The 23,261-nt window shown below is 35.9% G+C and overlaps 1 protein-coding gene across 1 annotated transcript in view; it reads left to right on the top strand.

Annotated features, from left to right (window-relative positions):
- The window catches only part of Pik3c3 (phosphatidylinositol 3-kinase catalytic subunit type 3), a 100,185-nt gene extending 81,613 nt beyond the window's left edge, over positions 1 to 18,572 (top strand). The window contains exons 23-25 of the mRNA XM_048363129.1: positions 3,574 to 3,664; positions 10,873 to 10,998; positions 18,153 to 18,572. Coding sequence (XP_048219086.1) covers positions 3,574 to 3,664; positions 10,873 to 10,998; positions 18,153 to 18,167 — 232 coding nt within the window. The 3' untranslated portion in view covers positions 18,168 to 18,572. The remainder of the gene's footprint in view (positions 1 to 3,573; positions 3,665 to 10,872; positions 10,999 to 18,152) is intronic.
- The last annotated feature ends 4,689 nt before the right edge of the window (positions 18,573 to 23,261 follow it).

A 23,261-nucleotide genomic window follows, 5' to 3' on the forward strand; every position in this document is an offset into this window, starting at 1 on the left:
AGAAAATGGCCAGAAGTGGCGCTGTGGCTCTAGTGGCAGAGTGCTAGCCTTGAGCAAAAGGAAGCCAGGGACAGTGCTCAAGCCCTGAGTTCAAGGCCCAGGACTGGCCAAAAAACAAAAACAAAAACAAAAACAAAAAAAAAAGATGTCATGGCATGATAGTTGGAGAAACGTCAGAGGTACCCTGTCTTATCAAAAGCAGAGGAAAATGTGCTTTATAAACTGTGCCATTGGTAATGAATTAGTAGCAGTTCTTTAGAATGAAAAAATAATGACAGGTTGTTAACTTTCTTCATTCCAATGAAAAATCTCAATATGCTTAATCTAAGTGATGTTAAATTAGGTGTTCATGAAACCTTTTTGAGATGTATCTTATGGCTTGCTTGGATATCTACTAAGAATCTAATGGACATTTCTACCTTGATATGTCTAAAATTGAATTCTCAGTTCCTTGCCTGACATCTTTTTCCTTTTCCCTACAGCTTGCCTGCTTGATGTTCTTCATTTTTATTAGTAAGGCTAAATCCCTTTTGTTGACATTCAGGTCCTCTGTCTTCTCATTCCACTTGCACTGAAACAATCAGCAAGTATCATAAATTGTATCCCCCAAATATAACCTGATAGCTTTAGTTGTTTCTTTTTTTTACCCTGGAAGTCTGTGATATGGCCTCCCAGATCCATTCTGAGTCCCCACAAGCTAACCAGTGTGATTTTTTTTTTTCTCTTGGTTGGTTGTGGGGCTTGAACTCAGAGCCTAAGCACTATTTTTGAGCTTTTTCACTCAAGGCTAGTGCTCTACCACTTTGAGCCACAGTGCCACTTCTCACTTTCTGGTTAATTGGAGATAAGAGTGTCATGGACTTCCCTGGCCAGGCTGGCTTTGAACCTTGATCCTCAGATCCTCAGCCTCCTGACTAGCTAAGATTACAGGTATGAGCCACTGGTGCCTGTTTTTTATTTTTATTTTTTACAAGAAACTTTATTGGCTCTGATGTACTAGAGATTGTATGGTACTAGAGGTCAAACCCAGCACCATTTGTTGAATAAATGAATATTTGCTGATATATACCTAACTACAAAGAGCAAGAACTAGATTTAGAGCAAAACAATTGCATTCCAATATTCAAGGCCACTCACAAGGTATGAGGGCTTAGGCAAAGAATTTAATCATAGCTCAACTTCCTCAACCTTAAACCTAAGCTGCGTAGTTTCCACGTAGGCTTATTGCAAGGTTCCAATGCAGAAACATTGTGAAAGTTTCGTGAATACAACTTACAGCAACACAAACAATCAAGTTGAGGAATACTTTATCACACCCTTTTAGTGTACAAATATACTGATGGAGTCAACAAGAAAGTGACAGAATAGCTGGTGTCTAAGAATGGAAAGAATGCTGCAGTATCTAGGCACCTATTCTACAAAGCTAATTGTTCCACATTTATTTACATGTGAAAGGTGCAAGCTTTAAAAAAATGTGTATAAGCATATCCTTTGATTGTTTAAACTCAGTTGCTTCTCTGTGAATTTGGAATAAAACCATATAGCCCTAAAAATATTACTTCTTTTCCTACTCGTTTCCCTGATTTTATTTTTGCTTATTCCTTGAAAAAATATTTTTATTGGTCCAGTAGACACTGAATGATCTTTATTAGTTTATTGTGTATATTCTCATCCTCTTCCATGGCAGAACTTTCAGGAAGCTAGGGAATGCTGTTGTTCTGTTTACAATTATGTCCCTAGTGTCAAGGCGTATGATGAGTACAGGACTGCAAATATTTTTTGGCTGAATTGATAAAATTGAGTAGAAATAGGCAGATGGGGGGTACTTTTTTCCCCACAAGAAAACTTAAAGTGAGCTTGAAGTGTGAAGCTATCATTTTAAGAGTCTAGATGGGTTAGAAACTATTTGTTTATATTTTTATTTTTATTGCTTTTTTTTCCCCCCAGTCCTGGAGCTTGAACTCAGGGCCTGGACATTGTCCCTGGCTTCTTTTTGCTCAAGGCTAGTACTCTACCACTTGAGCCACAGTGCCACTTTCGGATTTTTCTATATATGTGGTACTGAGGAATCGAACCCAGGGCTTCATGTATACAAGGCGAGCACTTTACCACTAGGCCATATCCCCTGCCCTAGAAACTTTTTTTTTTTTTTTTTTTGGCCAGTCCTGGGCCTTGGACTCAGGGCCTGAGCACTGTCCCTGGCTTCTTCCCGCTCAAGGCTAGCACTCTGCCACTTGAGCCACAGCACCGCTTCTGGCCGTTTTCTGTATATGTGGTGCTGGGGAACCAAACCTAGGGCCTCATGTATCCGAGGCAGGCACTCTTGCCACTAGGCTATATCCCCAGCCCCTGGCCGTTTTTTTCTGTGTATGTGGTGCTGGGGAATCGAACCTAGGGCCTCATGTATCCGAGGCAGGCACTCTTGCCACTAGGCTATATCCCCAGCCCCCCTAGAAACTTTTTGATTATGTGACTACATCAAGGTGAAGTCTTTATTATAATCTCACTTGGTTTTCATTGGCAATATTAGTTGCAGAAGTAATAGTAAAACAGGTCATTTGAAAGTCATATATGGCTAGTCATTTTTGCATCCAAGTTCCATTATCCACTTGAGCTCAAGCTTTAAAACGTTTTTGAATAATGGCTTGCAGATTTTTATTGTAGATAGATAGGTACCTGGAATAAAGGTTTATATTACCAAAATTCTGACCTGTTTCCCCTGGAAAAGAAAGTACAAGATATTTGTGTTGCTACTTTTTTTGAGTCCAGCCGAAACTTTGATTACTGAAAACCAAAGTTCCTTTGACTCACATCCAGTATGAATTTACTTTTGCCACAAAATTGATAAGAAGGGTTCAGTTAAAAGCATTGGAGAGTATTCTGGAGCTCGGAGTAAAGTAGGTACAGAGTAGATTTTAACCTTGTTCCCCGTAAGATTCTACCTCTGGAAATGAGCATGTGGAAAAACAGCATGTTTTCTCCTTAAGAGAAAGGAAGAGTTTAATGATTAGTGAACATACTCTGTTGATTCTTGTTGTAAGCAAGCATATTCTAAAGATATCATGACCAGTTGTGATGTATGTAGTAGAGTGCTAGCCATCTTTCTTTCATTTAGGATTGTTTATATCCAGACCTATCACTGTGGTTCCTGTAGCATAATTACTTATCACATATTCATGAGCAACTCATAGCATATTATTTCTTTCATTCCTTTAACCTTATCACATTTAGTAATTTTAAGAAACCAGATACTTGTTATCATCTCACAATTAATTCTATAGAATGATAATTAGAGAGAATGTGAGTTTCTTTACATCTACTTTTAAAAATATGAAAAAATCATTAAATGGTTACTATAAATGTCTTTTTTAAGTGTGAGACCAAATAATGATTAAGACCTCCTAATAAGATTTTTTCCCTTCAGACAGCTGATGAATTATGTCATATTGTATTTTCCTTTGGATTAATAGTAATTATTTAAAATTTCCAACTACCATGTTTACAAGTGTGTCCTTGAACTGAGAAAGAAATGTAGATTGCTAACTTGTTGCTATTTTTTTGCTACTCTTTTAGGTATTCAAATCTGATTTTGAACTTGTTTTCATTGATGGTTGATGCAAACATTCCAGATATTGCTCTTGAACCTGATAAAACTGTGAAAAAGGTAATTTTGTACATTCTGAGATATCAGTGTACTTTTCTTATATATGTAAATATTTAAAAAACTGGTATTTTAATAAGGTTTTCTCTTTTTGTCCTAGCCCAGAGACCATTAGGTAATAAACTAAGAGGCCTTTTGTATAACTTTTCCACATTCCAGAATGTAGCAACTTCATAGGTCCTTGTTAACCATTTCTGTTGTGTGTTCTTTGTTTATACCCAGAAGCACCGGAAGAGGTCTCCATATCTGGAGAGATGGCTTCCTGTGACAAACCCTGACCTTTGTCCTTAAAAGCTTAACTCTACCTTTAATATTTCAAATAAAATGCTCCATTGTTGGCATCCAGACTCAGAACATAATGCTTATCTAAGTTGATCTTATTTCTGATTCTCTTAGTCACTGAAGAGGAAAGGATATGTAAAGCAGTCATTTACTCAAAGGTGGTATACTGTTAAATATTCAATATTTAAATTTAAAGAACGATAGTGAAGCTTTTTAACCTTTACTCACTGATAAGCAGACAGAGATCACCAAGAAGTAGTAACAAAAAGCCCTATTTTCTATGGTAACAGATTTAGATACTCCTGTGACAGAACAAGAAGGAGACCAATTTCTTTCTCTGATTTTATACATGCTGAGCAAGCAGTGAGAATTTCAGTGTTAATATTTTATTATTTAATCATTTAAGAAAATTTATGCTTTTTTTAGGCTTCCTTTTTTATTTCTGACAAATGGAACATTGGCTTTTTACATGTATACTTTTATCAAACCAGCACCATTCTCTTTGTAAAATTGGAAATAGACTACTTTTTGGCATGTCCTATTTATTTTTGCAATTTTATTTATGTTTTATTGACTGAAGTTCATCCATCATGAAATGTAATTGGTTTATGAAAGCTTCCTTAGCTATAATCAATGACAGCATGAGTTTTCAAATGTTACATTTTGTTTGCATCTGCTATATTCAGGTTCTATTTTGCTGTTTATTTTAAGTCCATTTATTTTATCTCTGTCATCCATTTATTCTTCTGCCTAGAGATGTTCAGAAGTCGTTTATGAAAATTCTATCAGCACTGTCAAACCAAGTCAGTCAGTTTCTTTAGCCAGTTAAACTATGTTGTTATTCTCACTTGGTTTTTTTCTTGTTTAAGGAAGTGTTGATAGCTCCCTTTTGTTACCAGCTATCTTTATGGCAGTGTATTTAAAATGCAAAGCAATTCATTTTATGAAGAAAGGGCAAAAACATGTTTATTACTCATTTTTTAGAGACTAGTACTGTTCATTCTAGCTTCTGTTATGAAACAGTTTACCATGTTTTTCCTCAAAAGAGTATTTTTATTAAAAATCTCTGCTTTCTAATGTCTAATCAAGAATGTGATATAACCAATTGCAGCATAAACTATTTCTTCATCAGACTTAGGATAAAATATGTACATTTTTCCATTTCTTTGGGTCTTCATTTTCTGAAGGTTCCTTGTGTGACAAAGGTATGTTATAGATAACATATGTAATTTGTATACTTTTCTATTGATAATATGTTTTTTTGTTGTTGAAGTCATAGCTATGAAACTTGTGAAGGATGAGAAATTGTTTTCTTTCCTAAAGGGTGAAATTTATTTTTAATAAAATCTTTCACAAACATCAGCTGAGTTTCTGATAGTTGTATAGTTAATATGCCATACAATGCTTATTTCTACAAGAATCTCCCTAAAAAAAAATTGCTTTAATTCTTTAGAGCTAATTATTTAGAACAAAGGTCTTCAGGTAGTCTAATAAGTAAATCATAGTGTCATTTCTAAAAATAGACACCATACTTATTTTTTACATTTAATATTTCTAGTTCTTATTAACATATATTTATGTGGTATATTTACGTCATAAAAATATAAAATTGTCTACTACTCACTGCTTTAACACATTAAGTTTCTCCCCATTTAAATCCTATTCTCTTAGTTAATGATAATGTGATAGTGCTCCAGACAGGCATAAAATGAAGTCATACACATTGTTTTATCCTAAGGGTAATTGTTCTTCAAAAGAACATAACTTTTTAATGAATATTTTTATATTCATTCATTTAACAGTATTTTGGTTTTGTGTATGTATGTGGGTGAGCATATATGCTAGTACTTGAGCTTGAACTAAAGGAGGGCCTTGCATTCTTGCTTGGCTTTTTTGCTCAAGCCACACCTATACTTCTAGTTTAATGCTGATAAATTGGAAATAAGTATCTGTTCAATTTATTTGCCTGGGCTGCATGTATTTGAATCTCCTTTCTTGGGTCACAACTTTAAGTGGCTAGATACAGGCTTGAAACAGTACTTTTTGAGCAAGTTACTATATAACAAGTGTTGTCTTAGTGTTTGCATTATAAAAATAGAATTTCCCTGCACTCAGGGGACTTAACTTCTAGTAAGAGAAACAAATATGGAAGTCAGAGGTACTCAGCTTATTAGATGGTGGTCAGTGTGACTCATGAAAATTTAAGAGGAGAGTATGGAATTGTGAGTTGCAGTGATGTTGGAGATTTAGATGTGGAGTCCAGATAAGATTTACAGAGAAAGCATGAACTCATTCTGAGAAAATTCAAAGGGCATACTTTATATAGGTCTGGTACACAAAGTTTATATAGTATGCACTAGTCTGTGAAAGGAACTTAAGACATTTGATAAAAAATGTTTTCCCCATCAAGTCATTAATTTTGCTATTAGGGAGAGTGAATTGAAAGAAGACAGTTGAAGACAGTCTTAAGGACTATAAATCTTCCAGCTTTTGTATCTGGATGCCTCTGGCTCAGAGAGAAAAAACTCTACAAAGAAGAACTACCGTAATGGATAAACATATAAACATGACCACTTAACAGTCAGTGTTTTTTCATTCACATTCCTTCAGTTCAGTAATTACAAAGAAGCCTGAAACCCTAACAACAAGTTCATTTAGAGTAATTTAAAGGTAATACTATTTTGTGTTAAAGAATAAAATGGATATTCTTACTAAATTACTTAATTGATTTGTTACTAAACTTTAAAACAAAGAATTATATATAACTAACAGCTGCAAATTAGGTAAAGATCTATTTCAAGTAATCTATAAAATTGTATTACCTTTGGTGCCTTGAAGTTTAGTACATCTACAATCTATAAAAACAATAATACTCTAATGGAATTTTGGCAGTGAACATTTTTTTAAATTCCTTTACAATAGTTGTATTTAATTTTAATTTATTTAATTTTTAGCACTGATTTTAATTTTCAGCACTGATTTTTTTTAAGGAATTGTTGACTTAGGGATTATTTTCATCATTTTCAGAATTAACTCATTTAATTATAGTTTTTATTAACATAAAGGGTGTTTTTATTCCAGTGAAGCTCTAGTAACAAATTTACTCTGCTAGAAAACTTAGTTTAAAAACTTTACCTTTCCCCCCAATTGAATCAAGTATGTTCGTTTTTTTGTAACTGTTTGGTGATTTATTTAAAAATTGGTGCAGGAAATCAGTTCTTCTGAGTTTATTTTTTTTATTTTCTCATTTTTCATTAACAAATTTTATTGTCAAAGTGATTACAGAGGGTCTATAGTTTCTTACACACGGCAGTGAGCACATTTCTTATCAAACTTGTTACCTCCCTCCCTCATTTTTCTCCCACTTCCCACCTCTCCAATTCCCTCCTCCAAGTTGTACAGTTGGTGTGCAGCATATTGTCCTGTAAGTATTGGTGTTGCATTGGTTTGCCTTTTACTCTTTGTCCCTCCATTTTGGTGTTCCCCTTCCCTTCCCTAGCTAGTTTTAATAAATGTATATACAATGCCCATGGTATCAAAATCAGTTACAGTGACATCAGGGATAAAATCATGGGAAGACAAAAGAAAATGGCATAATTTCACATGTTATATTGAAAATACCAACACTGAGTTTATTTTTTTAGTAAGAAGAATTTAATGGGGAAAGTTTTTTCTTTAATGAAAGTTGCCATTTCAGAGATGCCAAAAATTCTGAATTAAGGTCTTCCTGCGATAATGAGTGTTAAATTACTCTTTTTAAGTGTTGTATTCATACTGTCAAAGAATAGGAATTGGAGATAAGTGAAATCACTGCCTCTTATGAAAGACAGTGTAGTTTAGATGTTTCATGGTTCGAGGCATTGCTCTGTATAACTAAGAGTTGCTTACAAGAATAGTCTTTGTTGAAATGCTACTAACAGTTTATGTCCATGCTACTTAGAATATAATTGTATGTGTGTGTTCATGGCTGTGAGTGTGTGAAAAAATGACACTGGAGTATGGTGCCACAATGATGCTAATCTGGGTTATTCCACTCATTCACATTTAACAATTTCATATCCAATAAATTGATGTTTGGAAATCAAGTTTACAACATTTGGTGCATGGCTGCTATTGCTCTATAAAGTACATGCAAGGTGAGATCCTTTCTGAACTTGTATTAATACCCCCGCCTTCTCTGAGAACCTGCCTGAGCTGATCACAGAGGAGAGTAACAGAATGAGATGTCTTATTCTTATACATGTTTATATACTTCTCATGTAATTATATGGCTCCCCCAAACCACCTGGTTTATGGGATTGTCTTAATTGCTAGGAATGTAAATTCTGAAACAAACAGAACCAATATCCACAGATTTGTCAGAAAAGCAGATTTAATACCCAGAGCTCTTTATTCTAAAGGATGGTTGTCCTTCAGAATAGCATTTTAAATTCAGGGAACAGTTAGAATCCTATATGTTAAGTTTTTAAATTTAAGGAAATATAATTACTTGTTTTTGTTTAGTCATTAAATGTCTATGTATTCTTTCCCTTACCCCTTTGAGACATGTTTTTGCAATCTAGCCCAGGCTGGCTTCAAGCTTATGAGCCTCCTGCCTCAGCTTTCTCAGCACTAGGACTACAGACGTGCACCACCACACTCAGCTTAAATTTATCTATTTGAAAAATAGGAAGATGTTGACATTCTAGTTTTTTTTTAAAGGGGTACAGTTACATAATAGGGCAGTGGGTACATTTCTTGTGATATCTTACACATTTTAGTTTTTCAAATGCATTGAAATTTAGGTTAATGAAGTTAACTGGAAGTACAGTTTTTATGACAGATGCGCTTTGAAAGTACAGACATCAGGTAGTTTGCTTCTGTATTTGGTAGCAAATATGAGCTTTCTGTAGACTCTCAGTAACCTATAATTCACTGGCTGAGACCTAGTATACTTGAAGAATGTTCTTCTTTGCTTGCTGAAAGGTAAGCACCACAGCTGTCCACTGGTGGAAGTGGACACCTTTTTGAAATGCTTCTGGTTTTCTTTTAAACATTCTGCTGAAAGGACATGTTTTCAGTAAATCTTTCAGATGTGAAGTGTCTGGCCATAATGAGCAAGTGTTGTCTTTATTTAAAAAACATTAAGTGTAAGAATGTTATCTGAAAATAGGATTTAAAATACTCAAAAGACTTTCTGTTCCATGCTGAAATCGGGTGTTTATCATTACTTACAGCTGTTCTAACATCATTTCACTTGAATGATAAGAGCTTGTTTTAGCGCCTGCAGCTTTCGCCTATTACATCTCCTTATGAGAAATGTGTATCTACGTTTTTTTTTTCCATGAAGCCATTCTAATACATCTCTCCAGTCATTAAATTGTCACTGGATTTTAGATGGAAAACTGAGACAAAAATAGGTTTGTGACTTAGAAACAAGCCTGATAAAATACAAAGGAGTAAATAATTATTCTCCAGAACAATTTGAGAGGTTCTTTTGCCCTTTAGTTTTTGACTAGGAACATGGATTGCTTTTTTTTTTTTTTTTTTTTGCTAGTCCTGAGGCTTGGACTCAGTGCCTGAGCATTGTCTCTGTCCTGAGGCTTGGATTCAAGGCCTGAGCCCTGTCCATGGCTTCTTGAGCCACAGCACCACTTGTGGCCTTTTCTGTTTATGTGGTGCTGAGGAATCAAATTCAGGGCTTCAGGCATGCTAGGCAAGCACTCCACCACTAAGCCACGTAACTGAAAAAGATACTTTAGGATAAATACAAAGTAAGGTTTGCTGGAGTAAACCTTTCTTTTATTAGGTAATACAGAAGTAATGCATCCGTGTATTTCAGTGTACAATTCAGTCCTTGGTACTATTGATAGAGAATCCTTATTGAGATTAATATTCAGAAAACTCTAGCACTTCAAAAAAAAATAACAATGTGGTCTTCCATGTAATTTTTAGTCCTCATTTTTTCATACTCTTTTTAATTTTCTTTTTTTTTTTTTTTTTTTTGGCTAGTCCTGGAGCTTGAACTCAGGGCCTGAGCACTGACCCTGGCTTCTTTTTGCTCAAGGCTAGCACTCTGCCACTTGAGTCATAGTGCCACTTCTGGCCTTTTCTATATATGTGGTGCTGAGGAATCGAACCCAGGGCTTCATGCATAAGATACAAGCACACTTGCCACTAGGCCATATATCCAGCCCTTTTCATACTCTTAATACTACTTTACATAAGCTTCTAGTGATGATGTTAAGTTTGAAATTCTTGAACTAGATTTTCATTGTCTCTAACAGTAACCACAGTAACAGCCAGGTGTTGAGCCATTCCTTTAATTCCGGCACTCAGGAGGCTGAGGCAGACGAGTGGTGTCAGCTTGGGCTACGAAGCAAATTCAAGCTAGCTTGGACTTAGTAGTGAGCTTCTATTTTAAAGACCAAAACAACAAACTTAGGTAGTTTTTAATAGTAGCTGCAAGCATGTAAGTCTTCCAACTATTAGAAGTCTTTTCTTATTACTATGGATATTAAATTGTTTCTTTTGATATTCTGGAGTATCACTAAGTGTACTAAAGATTAGAGTACTTATATTTTAAAGAATGAGTTATCGGTCCAGATAACAATGTTAAAGTGAAAAATAAACAGTACTCTTTGAAGTACTAGGGAGTAACTAAAAACCAAGTAAAACAAAGGATGTCTGTCTTTGAAAGATGGACAGTATGAAAGAGAGTTATAAGTTTATAGCCCTTTTTTGGGGCATTGTCACCCTTTCCCTCACTCTCTCCCAGTTTGTCTGTTTTTGAAAGCAGTAAATCTCCATACTCAAAACAATGGCACTCAGAACTCCTTTTATTGGTTGTAAGTCATTATTGGCGTATAATTAACTCATGATACATTTAAAAATACTTTTTAAAATTTTCTTTTCATCTGTAGAAGATTTATCAGACTGTTACCTTCCAGGTTCAGGATAAATTCCGTCTTGACCTGTCTGATGAAGAGGCAGTACATTACATGCAGAGTCTGATTGATGAAAGTGTCCATGCTCTGTTTGCTGCCGTGGTGGAACAAATTCACAAGTTTGCCCAGGTAAGTTTTCTGAGAGCCATGTGTTTCTCAGCCTCCTCTCTCTAACTGTCATCTTTTCAGTTTTTACGTCAAGCCTAGTGACACTTACCTACTAGCTGAAATGAACATGTTCCATGTAATTATCAACAACAAAACATCCAGTTTTCTTAGCAATGATTACATTTTAGAGTGCCTTCGTAGGTATTTTTGCTCCTTGTAGTCAGTATTGCTTTTAAATCCTTCTTGAAAATGATTTTGGGTTTAACAGAGGCTTTTAGATATCATATCAGCAGCAGTGATAGGAAAGGAGTGTAGGATCTGAGGAAAGCATTTATCCCCACACCACGAAGACCTGCCACCCCTTAATTTTAGTAATAACTGTACATAGTTGAGGTTAAACGTTTCCATGCTAGCCTATAATAGTAATCTTCAGATATAATGTACATTTAATTTATGAATGTCATAATGAAAGTGGTTAACAAACACTAGGCTGCTCCTCTCTCTCTCTCTCTCTCTCTCTCTTTCTCTCTCTCCTTCCTTTCCTCTCCCTCCCTCTCTCCCTCCTTTTTTCTCTCTCTTCTTTCTTTCTTCTTCCCTTTCAATGATATGTATTTTTTTTATTTCTTACAAGTTTTCAGTCTGGAATTTATCAAGCGCCCACCTGTGCAGTTCTTTTGTTTGCTGTGGGTTTAGTCCTTCAACTGGTTGTTAAACTTGTCTAGAAGACTCAACAGAGCTTCAGACACAAGTTGGGCAATTTAATGCACCCCCACATGGCTGTTCCTCACTTCTTTCACCTGCTTCTGCTCTGCATAAGTAACAAACACAGTGCTGATTCAGTGGAAAAATACCCTCTACCTCTCAATGGGAGGAGATGGTTTCCTATACAGAAAGGAAAGGAATTGGGGAAAGCAATCCAATGTGCCATGTTTGGAGATTGAACTGATACACACATGTTATGCTTCACTTCAGAGTTTGAGCTTTCAACTTCTGTTAAATGAACTATTTTATTTTAGTAATCTTGTTTTGAAATTGTTTTTAATTTTCTTTTGTTGTTGTTTCCGTTTTCTATTTTTAATTTTCACATGATACTATTTTACTCGATGAATTTAAGAATGAAAAGCATGATTTTTCTTAGTTCTTTGTAGTAAAGATGGATGAAAAAAGGGCCAGAGGCATAGTGCTCAAGTCTAGCAATCATGAAACCCTAAATTCAAATTCTAGTACCCTCCCAAAAAAATTACAAAAAAATCAAAAGAAGGATGAGAGAAAAAGTGATTTTTTTAAACTGTAGGCATGGTCTGTACTATTTTTAAAATAACCCATGGCATTTGTTATAACAGTATAATGAACTTTTTAACTGCATGCTAAATAATCATCATAGACTTTGATCCAAAGATGAGGGTAGGTGGATACATTTTAGCAAGATTTTATTTAGCTTAAGAGGAACTATATTCTGAATTAAAATAAAAATCACCAGATGTAACTATTATACAAAAATATATTTTCTTTCATCGTGGAATTCTGTACAAAGGGTAGAGATTAAATAAACACTGCAAATTAGCTGCCTGGCAACAGATTTTCTTCTGAAAAGTACTTTTATTTGGGACATTGTCTTTGAAATTACATCAGGAGAATATCCCTCTCTGCAGAAATAGTCTTTCAAAGGCTTTCTTTCTAGTCTTGTCTGCATGGCAAAAGTCGAGAGAGGTAGAGCTTGTCACTTAGGTTTGTGAGACTTCCTTCCTCAGCAGTACTCTCTCACATGCAGTGTTTCCTCTGTTTCTGCTTTTTTCATGTCTGTCTGTCATCACTGATTGATAGTACATCTAGAGAATGGGAGTATAGTTGTCATTTGTCCTAATTTATAATGTTAATTGAATCTGCATTAGAACTAGAAATACTTGTGAAACATATAATTGCTAACTATTTAGCAAGAGTTCTATTTTAGTGTCTGGAGTGTGCAAGAAGGAAAAGCAGTGATCGATGGGGACTGGGTGTTGGAGGGTTGTTATGTGGTCCATATTTTTAAGAAAGTACATATACCTTGTGCTTAATAGATATGCAGTTTTATTGTGTGTGTGTGTGTGTGTGTGTGTGTGTGTGTGTGATTTCAAATCAAAACAAAAATAATGAAAAAGAAAGCAATGGTGCTTATTTTGCCAGAATATCCCTTGAAGAGGCTCTTTCCGATTAATAAATGTGAGAGCTGTTTGCAGACACATTTACACTAGATTGATGTGTAAATTTAGAACACTTTTGTCAGTCAAGAAATGCACTGTACTGCTTATTTGAAAGTTCTTATTTCATATCTCAGAACATTTTTGTTTGTAATATAGCAAGTATTTTCAATATAGCAAATAGAATAGCAATAACAAGTAGGTACGCTTTCTTTATAGAATAATTTACCCCATAAATGTGACGTTTATTTGGTTTTTGGTTGTAGAAACTAATTCTGTTTAAAGATGGCTATATATTAATACCAACCATGGAAAGGAAAAATTAACAAGTACGAAACTTTTTATCTTGTTTATTTAAAAAATATACTTGAGGGGCTGGGAATATGGTCTAGTGGGTGGTAAGAGTGCTTACCTTGTATACATGAAGCCCTGCGTTCGATTCCTCAGCACCACATATATAGAAAAGGCCAGAGTGGCTCTCTGGCTGAAGTGGCAGAGTGTTAGCCTTGAGCAAAAAATAGAAGCCAGGGACAGTGCTCAGGCCCTGCGTCCACGCCCCAGGACTGGCAAAAAATAAAATAAAAAATAAATAAATATATATATATTTGAAGTACTTATGGCTAGAGTTATAGTATTTTGTGTTCTGGTTATAAATAGGTAGAAAATAAAATATACTTTATTTTCCTAACTTGAATCTGTCTTCTCACAAACATAATTGCTCTTAATAATGAAAGTAACCATACACCCCTTTTTAAAAATGTTTATTATTTCCTAGTTGGGTGTTGGTGTCCCATTCGTATAATCCTAGCTACTCAGAGCTCATATCCAAGAACTGCAGTTAAGCTAGCCTAGGCAAGCAACTCTGTGAGATTCTTATTTTAAGTGGTAGAGTGCTAGCCTCCAGTAAAAAAATCTCAAGGATGAGCCAGATGCCGGTGGCTCACACCACTCAGGAGGCTAAGACCTGAAGGTGATCATTCAAAGCTAGCCCGGGCAGGAAAGTCCATGAGACTCTTATCTCCAATTAACCACCAGAAAACGAGAAGTGGCACTGTAGCTCAAAGTGGTAGAGCGCTAGCCTTGAGCTGAAGAGCTCAGGGACAGTGCCTAGGTCCAGAGTTCAGGCCAAGGACTGACCAAAAAAACAAGAACAAAAAACCCTCAAGAACAACATTCAAACCATGAGTTTAAACCCTAGTACTGCACCAAATATATATATATATATATTATATATATATATTTTCCTGCTGCAAATATGAAGTAGAATTTCCTTTTTGTTGGGGGTGGAGGGGGTTGGCTACAGAGGTTGAAATCAGGGCCTGGGCGTTGTCCCTGAGCTCTTCTGGTTAAGGCTTGTGCATCTACTACTTTGTGCAACAGCACCGCTTCCATTTATCTGGTGTTTAATTGGAGATACAAGTCTCATGGGCTGGCTTTGAACCTCCATCTTCAGATTTCAGCCTCCTGAGTAGCTAGGATTATACACAAGAGCCACAACTGCCAGTTTGGTATTTCTTTTACAGCGGTGTTATAGATATGTCAGTGTGTACATTTAAAATAGAACTATTTCATGTTTAGCGCATTACTGGCATTTGTATATTAAGCATAAGCTCAGATCTTTCAGTGTGCTTGTTATTGCCATGTGACTTTATTCCCTTAATATTTTCTGCCTCTGGTGACCTATTTTTTGTCTCATCATCTCTGTTTATTCTTCTGAAACTTTTCTGTGTCTGTAAATTGAGCAGTGAAATCTAATTCTGCTAAATACCTATTCCTAAGTCATACTTCTCACAGGTTGAGGCTAGTTAGCTTGCGTGTTCTCAAATACTCATGTTCTAAGCCATAAAGTTTATGTCAGTCAGTATATCTAATATCCAGTTTTCCTTGTATTCAGTTCTCCTTATCCTGTGTCTGTAAATAATAACAACTGAGCGTTTTCTATCCTGCCTCTTGGTTACAAAATGGCTGAAAAAGAAGAGCATTTACTGTCATTTCTCAATTTCCTTAATATGGCCTCATCTGTACCATTGGGAATAAAAAGTAGCATTGTAACATATTTCATGGAACAAAACAAAATTATTGAAGTCTGTAGCCAAATAAAAATTCTTATCCGAAGCCATTTTTTAACTTAGTAATTTTCTAAATAGCCAGTTCATTTCCTTTCCAGTTACTTAACTGAATAACATCACCATCATCTCATACAAAGCTATTTTGTATCATCTGTATCCCATATCTTCTTCTAATTGATTTGCATTGTCTTCAGAGGAACAACAGTAAGAGCTGAGAAGCAGTAGTAAAAGAAGCAAGCCCAAACTGAGAGGCATTTAAACATGACAGGAACTTCCTCAAGTGGGTTCTCTGTGTCAGCTTATTTAGTTCTCACACCTGTGAAATAGGCTTATTACCTGGCCTCATTTGCAGATGAAAAATAGAGATTCCTGGGTGGCAAAGCCCAGACTCAAACCCAAACCTGGGGGTATGAAAATAAATACCAGTTAATAAATAATGTTATTGGTTTTAATTTTATCTAAACTTTAATAAACATTTTTACATTTTATTATAGTATATTTTTTAATTTACTTACAATTTTTAAGTTATCATTTTATCTTTTCTTCGCTTTAATCTTTCATCTGACCATCAAAAGAAAAACAAAATCGTCTGTCCTATTTAAATATCCAAGCTACTATGATATATAAAGGAGTCACTGGGAACAGCCAATTTGAGATAAATATCATGAGATAACATTTACTTTGTGCATTGGCCAAAGCTAGTCGTCTCCAGCTTCATTGACCCACATGAGCCATCTTGTGCCCTTATTCAGCACTGTTATTGACACTATCTGACAGATGTTTCCAGGTCTTCCAGTTAGTTAATTATTGCAAAGCAGCAGTCACCAGAATGCTTAGTGGTTTTCAGCTAACATGCCTGCAGTTTACTTATCATCCACACCAAAATGTAATTTATATTCTCTAAGGATAGTTTTCAAGTCCTGGAATGTAATTCTTGGTGTGGTTTGTCCTTGTCTACTCTATTTACTCCTTCAAAGTCACTTATACTAATTGTTTTTTTCTTACTCTCCTATGTACGTTAAGCTCTTTCATATATTGTTGTTGTATGTATGTGTTAAGAAAAATGGAATTGATTATTTTGGAACTGACTGCTATAGCTATACAGAATTAACTATTAATCTTTTTCTCCATAGAGACCCTTAAAAAGTATTAAGAATGCATTTAAGACCATCTGTTCAATAGCAACATTTTGCTCACATACAAAAACTCAAATAGTTCCAGGATACTTAGACTTCTGACATGTAATCTGGATCCTTAACCTGAACTTTCAACTTTTCTTGCAGGGGAGTAGGATGGGGTGGGGTGGGGGGTCGAGGCAGAGGCAGTCCTGGGGCCTGAACTAAGGGCATGGGCACAGACCTTGAGCTCTTTTTGCTCAAGGCTAGCACTGTACAACTTGACCCACAGCACCACTTCCAGCTTTTCTTGTGTATGTGGTAATGAGGAATCAAACCCAGGGCTTAGTGTATGCTAGGCAAGCACTCTACCCGGCCAGAACTTTCAAACTTTACTTAATCTAATAGCTTTTGAAAAGAACCTTCCTTCTAGCTCTGGCAGTGATGATGATAATGATGATTACTCACATTGGTGTGTGTGTTACATTCTTTATGTATATTGATTTCATTCTGAGTGTTTAGCATGTGACAATATGTGTGTTACAATCTCTGTATACTGATTTGGTTCTCAGTGTTTTTAGTGTTAGCATAATATCTTATAGTGTCTGAAAACTGGTTTGGTTCTCTGTTTTGAGGGTGTATTTTTCTGTGTACATGTTTATATGTTTGTGTCTGTGTGCCACTTCTTTGTGTGCACACTGATTTCATTCTTGGTGTTTTGTTTGAAGCCATTTTTGCTATGTCCTACACATCCTAAGCCTGATCCTACCATCTAGTATATGCCACAAACAAATATGTGTGGGTTTTGTTATTATTGTTGTTTTCCAGTCCTGGTGCTTGAACTCAGGGCCTACGCACTGTCCCTGAGCTTCTGCTCAAGACTAGCACTCTACCACTTGAGCTACTTTTGAACTTTTCTGTTTATATGGTACTAAGGAATTAAACTCAGCGCTTCATGCATCCTAGGCAAGCACTCTACCACTAAGCCACATTCCCAGCACAAAATGTATGATTTTTTTTATGAGTGCTAAAAACCATTTCTATACCTGCTAAGAACCATTTCTTTAAAGTTTATTTTTTTGCTAGTGCCTTGAATTAATTCACTTACTTTGGTTTTGAAATTGAAAATTACATTTGTGTTATTAGCATAAAAAATAAGTGTTTCCATCAGTTTTTCAGAATTTCTATTTGCTGTTGTATCAGATAAAAATCAGTCAAGATCTTGGAATTTTTCTTTCTTTATTTTCAGTCATGGAGCTTGAACTCAGGGTGCTGTCCCTGACTTTTATTTTGCTCAAGGCTAGTACTCTACCCTACCACTTGAGGCACAGCACCACTTCTGGTTTTTTGGTGGTAAATTGGGGATTAAGAGTCTCATGGACTTTCTTGCCAAGGCTGACTCTGAACCAAGATCCTCAGATCTAATCCTAGCTAGGATGGCAGGTGTAATCCACAGGCACCAAGCTTATTTTTCATGGTTTTTCAGAGCCTCTAATAATGTAGCTGTAAGAACAAAACACACCTTATAGTATCAATCTCATTGCTACAGAATTCATTCTAATATTTGCTTTCCTAGGCCTGGATGATTTTTTTTTTCATCCCATATAAGTGGATCACCTTGAACTTATAGAAGGCAAACCACTTCTCCAAATATCTTCTCCAGAATTGTGTATATAATGTTTTCTATGTACATTTAGAATAATTTATTTTTATATTACTATGAGTCTTTGTGAAAGTATAGACTATTGTTTCTTGTTATTCATGATCTGTGAAGTAAACTATTATCCATATGTTTGTTTTTAATTTTTTAGTACTGGAGAAAATGAATTAGTCCATCATGACATTTGATGTAGCAAGAAAATCTTCATTAGAACCAATTGGTGTTTTCATGAAGACTTCCAAGGTACAAAGGAGAAAGCATCCTGAATGATACTTCATACCTGAACTTGGTTTTCTTGGATATGATTACCTAAATGTAGCCTTTGAGAATTTTGAGAATTTGTTTTTAAAATACTTTGTGTATATATATGCATATATATATATATGCCTCATAATATATACATGTTATTACGATAAATTAGCAACCTATTTCAGATTTATGTACAAATTACAGGAATTATGGAGAAGCTTTATGGTGAAATTCATAGTTTATATGTCTTTTGTTTGTTTGTTTGCTTTTTGTTTTTTGCCAGTCCCGGGGCCTGAACTCAGCACCTGAGCACTGTCCCTGGCTTCTTTGTGCTCAAGGCTAGCACTCCACCACTTGAAGCCACAGCATCACTTCTGGCTTTTTCTATATATGTCATGCTGAGGAATTGAAGCCAGGGCATCATGTATATGAACCAAGAATGCTACCGCTAGGCCATATTCCCAGCCTTATATGTCTTTTTTTTTTAGCTACACCTCCAGACCTTTTTGCTTCAGTTACGTTTAAGATAGGGTCTTGCTTTTTGAGCAATTTAAGTAGACCTCAGTTCTCCTATTTTTATGCTTTCTAGATAATTTTTTTCTTGCTAGCCTCAAACCTTGATCCTTCTGAGCTCTGCCTTCCAAATAGCTACGATTAAAGCCACACCTTTTTCTTCAAATCCTTACTTAGGACAGCATATAAAAGAACTTGGACTGATTTCTCGGCTTGGAAAGTTGTTTTTTCCACATTCCCAGCCATATTTCTTTCAGTTATTTTTGCCTAACATACATAAAGTTTTATTTTAAAATTTACTTACCATTATACATGGTGTCTCCTGCTTTTTAGTATTTTTTCAAGACAGCCTGTGTCTGGGAGCCCAGTAGAGGAGCTAGTACACAGAGATGTTGGCAATGAATGTGTTCCCAGAATTGCCTGGGGCATGACGCTGCTTGCCGCCTCCATGGACAGCACTGGGTAGCTGAGGTATGCCTGGTTCCACTCAGGAGCAGCTGTAGTTCAGAGGGAGCCATATTTTAGCCTCTGGAGGTGGAGAGAGGGAAGGGTAGGGAGGTGATTACATTCATAAAGTCACTTTCTCTTCATTGTAAATATTTTTGGTTATTTGAAAAACAAAATTTGTACCTCTCATGAGTTGAAAGTATGTAAAATAGAGTATGAAAATGTAGTTGTCTGAATAACTGCCCCAAAAGTATTATATTAGTATTGAACATAGGATTTTTTACATGTTCATAGTGATAATGTAAATATACTGCAATAAATTCTTTTTTGATGCAAACTGAATTTTCAGAAGCTTTTTAAAATAATTTACCTAGACCAGTTTATGTAGTAAAGACCTTGATTTGGGCAAAATAATGCTGTGTCTTTCTAGACTAGAATTCCCACTTATCTATCCAGCTTTTTTCTCAGGCCATTTCAGAGAAAAGAAGCATTACACAAATGATAGGAGCAACACAACAATCATGTTTGCAGATTAATATGTTATACAGCTATATGACTTTGCCCTAGAAGAAAATGAGTATTTCATACTTTTTGTGCTGAATAAATATGGAATGTCAAATGGCAGGAAGATGAAGTTAAATTACAGTACAGTTTCTGAGACCTCCATGTATTATAGTGTTTGTCACAAAATTCTTACCTCCTAAGAGTGGGGTTACTGGCCAGAAAGTAAGCATGTAATTAAGATATACCAGAGAAGCCTATGAGTATGAAGTGAACAGAACATACATGCAGATTAGCAAAATAGTAAAGATGAAAAGATCCTTGTAAGTCATCTTGAGAAAGATTATGTACATGACCTAATTGACAAGTAACACCTTCTGTCTTTTTCTTTCCTTCACATACTATGTCTTTTTTTGTGTGTGTGTGGCTCAGAAGTTTTCAGTCCTTCTGTATATTCATTCTTCTAGGCCTATCTATGTTGATACCTCCTTCACATTTTCCGTGAGTGGTCCTGTTTATACTAACCTTCAGCGGTCCTGAAATTATAACATTTAACATAAGATTCATTTAAAAAAATAAATAAAATTCATTTGAGTATTTCTTAGCTAATCTATTTCAGAGATTAACAGGCTTTCTCTGTAATGACCCAGTATGGCAAATATATTTAGCTGTGGGAAAAAACATGATCTCGGAAGGAACAATTCAATCCTGCTATTAAAATGGAAACACAGCAATAGACAGAACAAAAATAAGTTGATCTGGTCAGATATGCTATTTGAAATCACTGTAAGGCACATTTGCAGCATTTCACCAATACTCCTTAGTTCCACAATACTTTGCATAGATGATACTGTGTGTAATAGGGCTCAGTAAATAAGATTTTCACTTAGAGAAATTCTCTGGAAAAACAATGACAATGAGAAAGAAGAACTCATCATGAGTAGCCTTGTATTCCACGCAACCTTAAGTGGAATAAGCTCTCTGACTTCCATGTCTCCAGTGCTGCCATTTAAAAAAAGGAAACAAGGAGAAGTACATGGGAATCACTGGTCCTCAAAATCTTTAATTCCTGCTAGGTATATCTTGTTAGGCCCTTCAGCTAGAGTTAACCATCATTCCTATTCTCTGACACTGCACATTCTCCAAGGCTTCATACTGAGAGCAATGGAGGAGTATGACCGTGGAGTTCCATAGGCCATGTGACTATGAGAGGACACTTGATGGGAACAGGGATGAGGAGTTGCAGAAATTCTTGATATGCATGAAGAATATTTGGCTTAATTATAACCTTGGATATCACAATTGGAAACAAGAAGTTATAAATAGTTGTATGTATAGTTTCCTGGTGGACAGTTTTATAAAGCTTGAAATTACTAATGAATCATCCTAGATTTTAATACTGTAATCTACCAGGTATAGAAAGTGCAGTAATGTCCATGAAGTAGGTTAGTTTGTTCCTGTTTGTTTCAGTCTACTTGAAGTACTTTTTGACCAATACCTTTGACCATAATGGCACAAATTATTTGAACTACAAATAATTAACCGTGCAGGTTCCTGTGAGCCTGTCATCTCAGTAACAAGGGACACACACATAGGGAGATTACAATGCAGACCCACCTGGAATAAAGCAAGATTATCTCAATAAGCAATGCAAAAAGGGGTTGAGTCAAGACGTGAAGTACCTGCTTAGAAAACCTGTCACTGAGTTTCAATCCCAGTACCATAAAAAAAAAAAAAAAAGGTAAAGAATAAGTAAAGCAACAGGGCAAATCAGAAGATACCTCCTTCAAGTTACATGGTCCACAGACAGGGAGAACAATATCAACTGGAAAAATCTAGGAAGGCCTTGAGAAGAGGAGGACCCACTTGGTAACTGAGGGTCTAAGCAATTTAGCCTGGATGAAGTTTGGTCAGATTGAAGATTTGCTGGGGAGAAAAAAGAATCTGTGTTTAGCCTAATGTTGGTAACCATGATGCTCTGTAATAATTACAAAGGTTTTCACTTGATTTTCTGCTCAGATTTTGTGTGGTTTTACTTTGGTCATTTTTAAATAATAAATGTTTACCCAGTATCTATACCGGAGAAGATGTGATATAATCTGTAAATTCAAGAACAAGTTTATTAAGGTAGGTTATAAAACATGAGTATCATCCAGTTGTCACAGAAAATAATACCTGAGAAGGATCATGGGTGGGCATCATTCTTCCTATTACTTTACCTGCCTATTTCTTGGCATTTTAATAATGAGAGTACATAACTTTTGTAATCATAAACTAATAATGAGAGAGGCTTATGCATTAGGAAGAACAATATAGCAAGTACACGCATGCATGCAGCAAGTAGGAAGAGCTGGCTTCGCGGGCACTCGAGGGACATGGTGTGTGAAGGCACGGTGGTCCGTACAGACGCCTGGGACTAGGGCAAGAGGAATTTTGCGTTGGGGCAATGGGAAGAAAGAATTAGTAAGTGCAGCCTTTCTGGTAATTGCTGCTTTGAGGGTCATTAGTATTTTAAACAGTGGGATGAATTTTAAATAATATATTAAAAGAGGCATTGCCTTAGGCTAAAGAAGTGTAATTACTGAACATCCAGATTTAAATATGTATATGATAATAAATATGTATGTTGAGAATTTTTGAGTTCTATTTCAGGACCCAGATTGCACCTTGTATAAGTCGGGGAGCACTTGCATGTGCGGAGAGAAGAAGAGCTGAGACCTTACCAAGGGCTCAAAGTCATCCACTGGGGAGGAAGTTACTGTTTCCATGCAGAACACAGCCATCGCCACCTTGTTGACTTTGAGAAAAGTACCAAACAGAGACAATTTGCAACCAGTCATCTCAAATGAAAGAATATGAAAAACAGGAGCAACAAGGATTCATTAAGTAACACAGATAGCAATCGCATGTCTCCAAGAGCTTGAAAAATTAGTTTGGCTGCTAGAGAGAAAGCATTTCTCTTTGAGTATGATGGATGGAAGGGATCAAAAGGCAAGAGCTAGCAGAGGCTTCAGAATCTAAATAAGCTGTTTAATCTGGCCAAGCAGGGGGGGAAAGTCTAGATGGCTATTTTGAGCTTTCTTCTTAGTAGATTCACACAGAGGGTAAAGATACTTTCCTACTGAGCACTGTTTGTCGACTGAATCTGAATAATGTAACAGCGGTGGGAAAAAATAGTTTTAGCAGCCAAGTTCTCTGACAATGGCTTTTTTAAATGGGAAAGGTAAAAGCTTCAAACTTTGAATCCACATGTAAATTAGTATTGTTTGGGAACTGATGATCCTTTTTTCTTTTCTTTTGTCAGTCATGGGTCTTGAACTCAGGACTTTAGTGCTGTCCCTGAGCTTTGTTGCTCAAAGCTAGCACTCTACCACTTTGAACCATAACTCCTCTTCCAATTTACTGGTGGTTAATTGGAGATAAGAAGTCTCACTGACTTTCCTGCTACGCCTGCCTTTGAACTGTGACAACCCTCAGAGCTCAGCCTCCTGAGTACCTAGGATTACAGGCGTGAGCTAATGGTGCCTGGTTGATTCTATGAACCTTATAC

This window comes from Perognathus longimembris, chromosome 15, assembly GCF_023159225.1.
Source record: "Perognathus longimembris pacificus isolate PPM17 chromosome 15, ASM2315922v1, whole genome shotgun sequence".
NCBI classification, from domain to species: domain Eukaryota; kingdom Metazoa; phylum Chordata; class Mammalia; order Rodentia; family Heteromyidae; genus Perognathus; species Perognathus longimembris.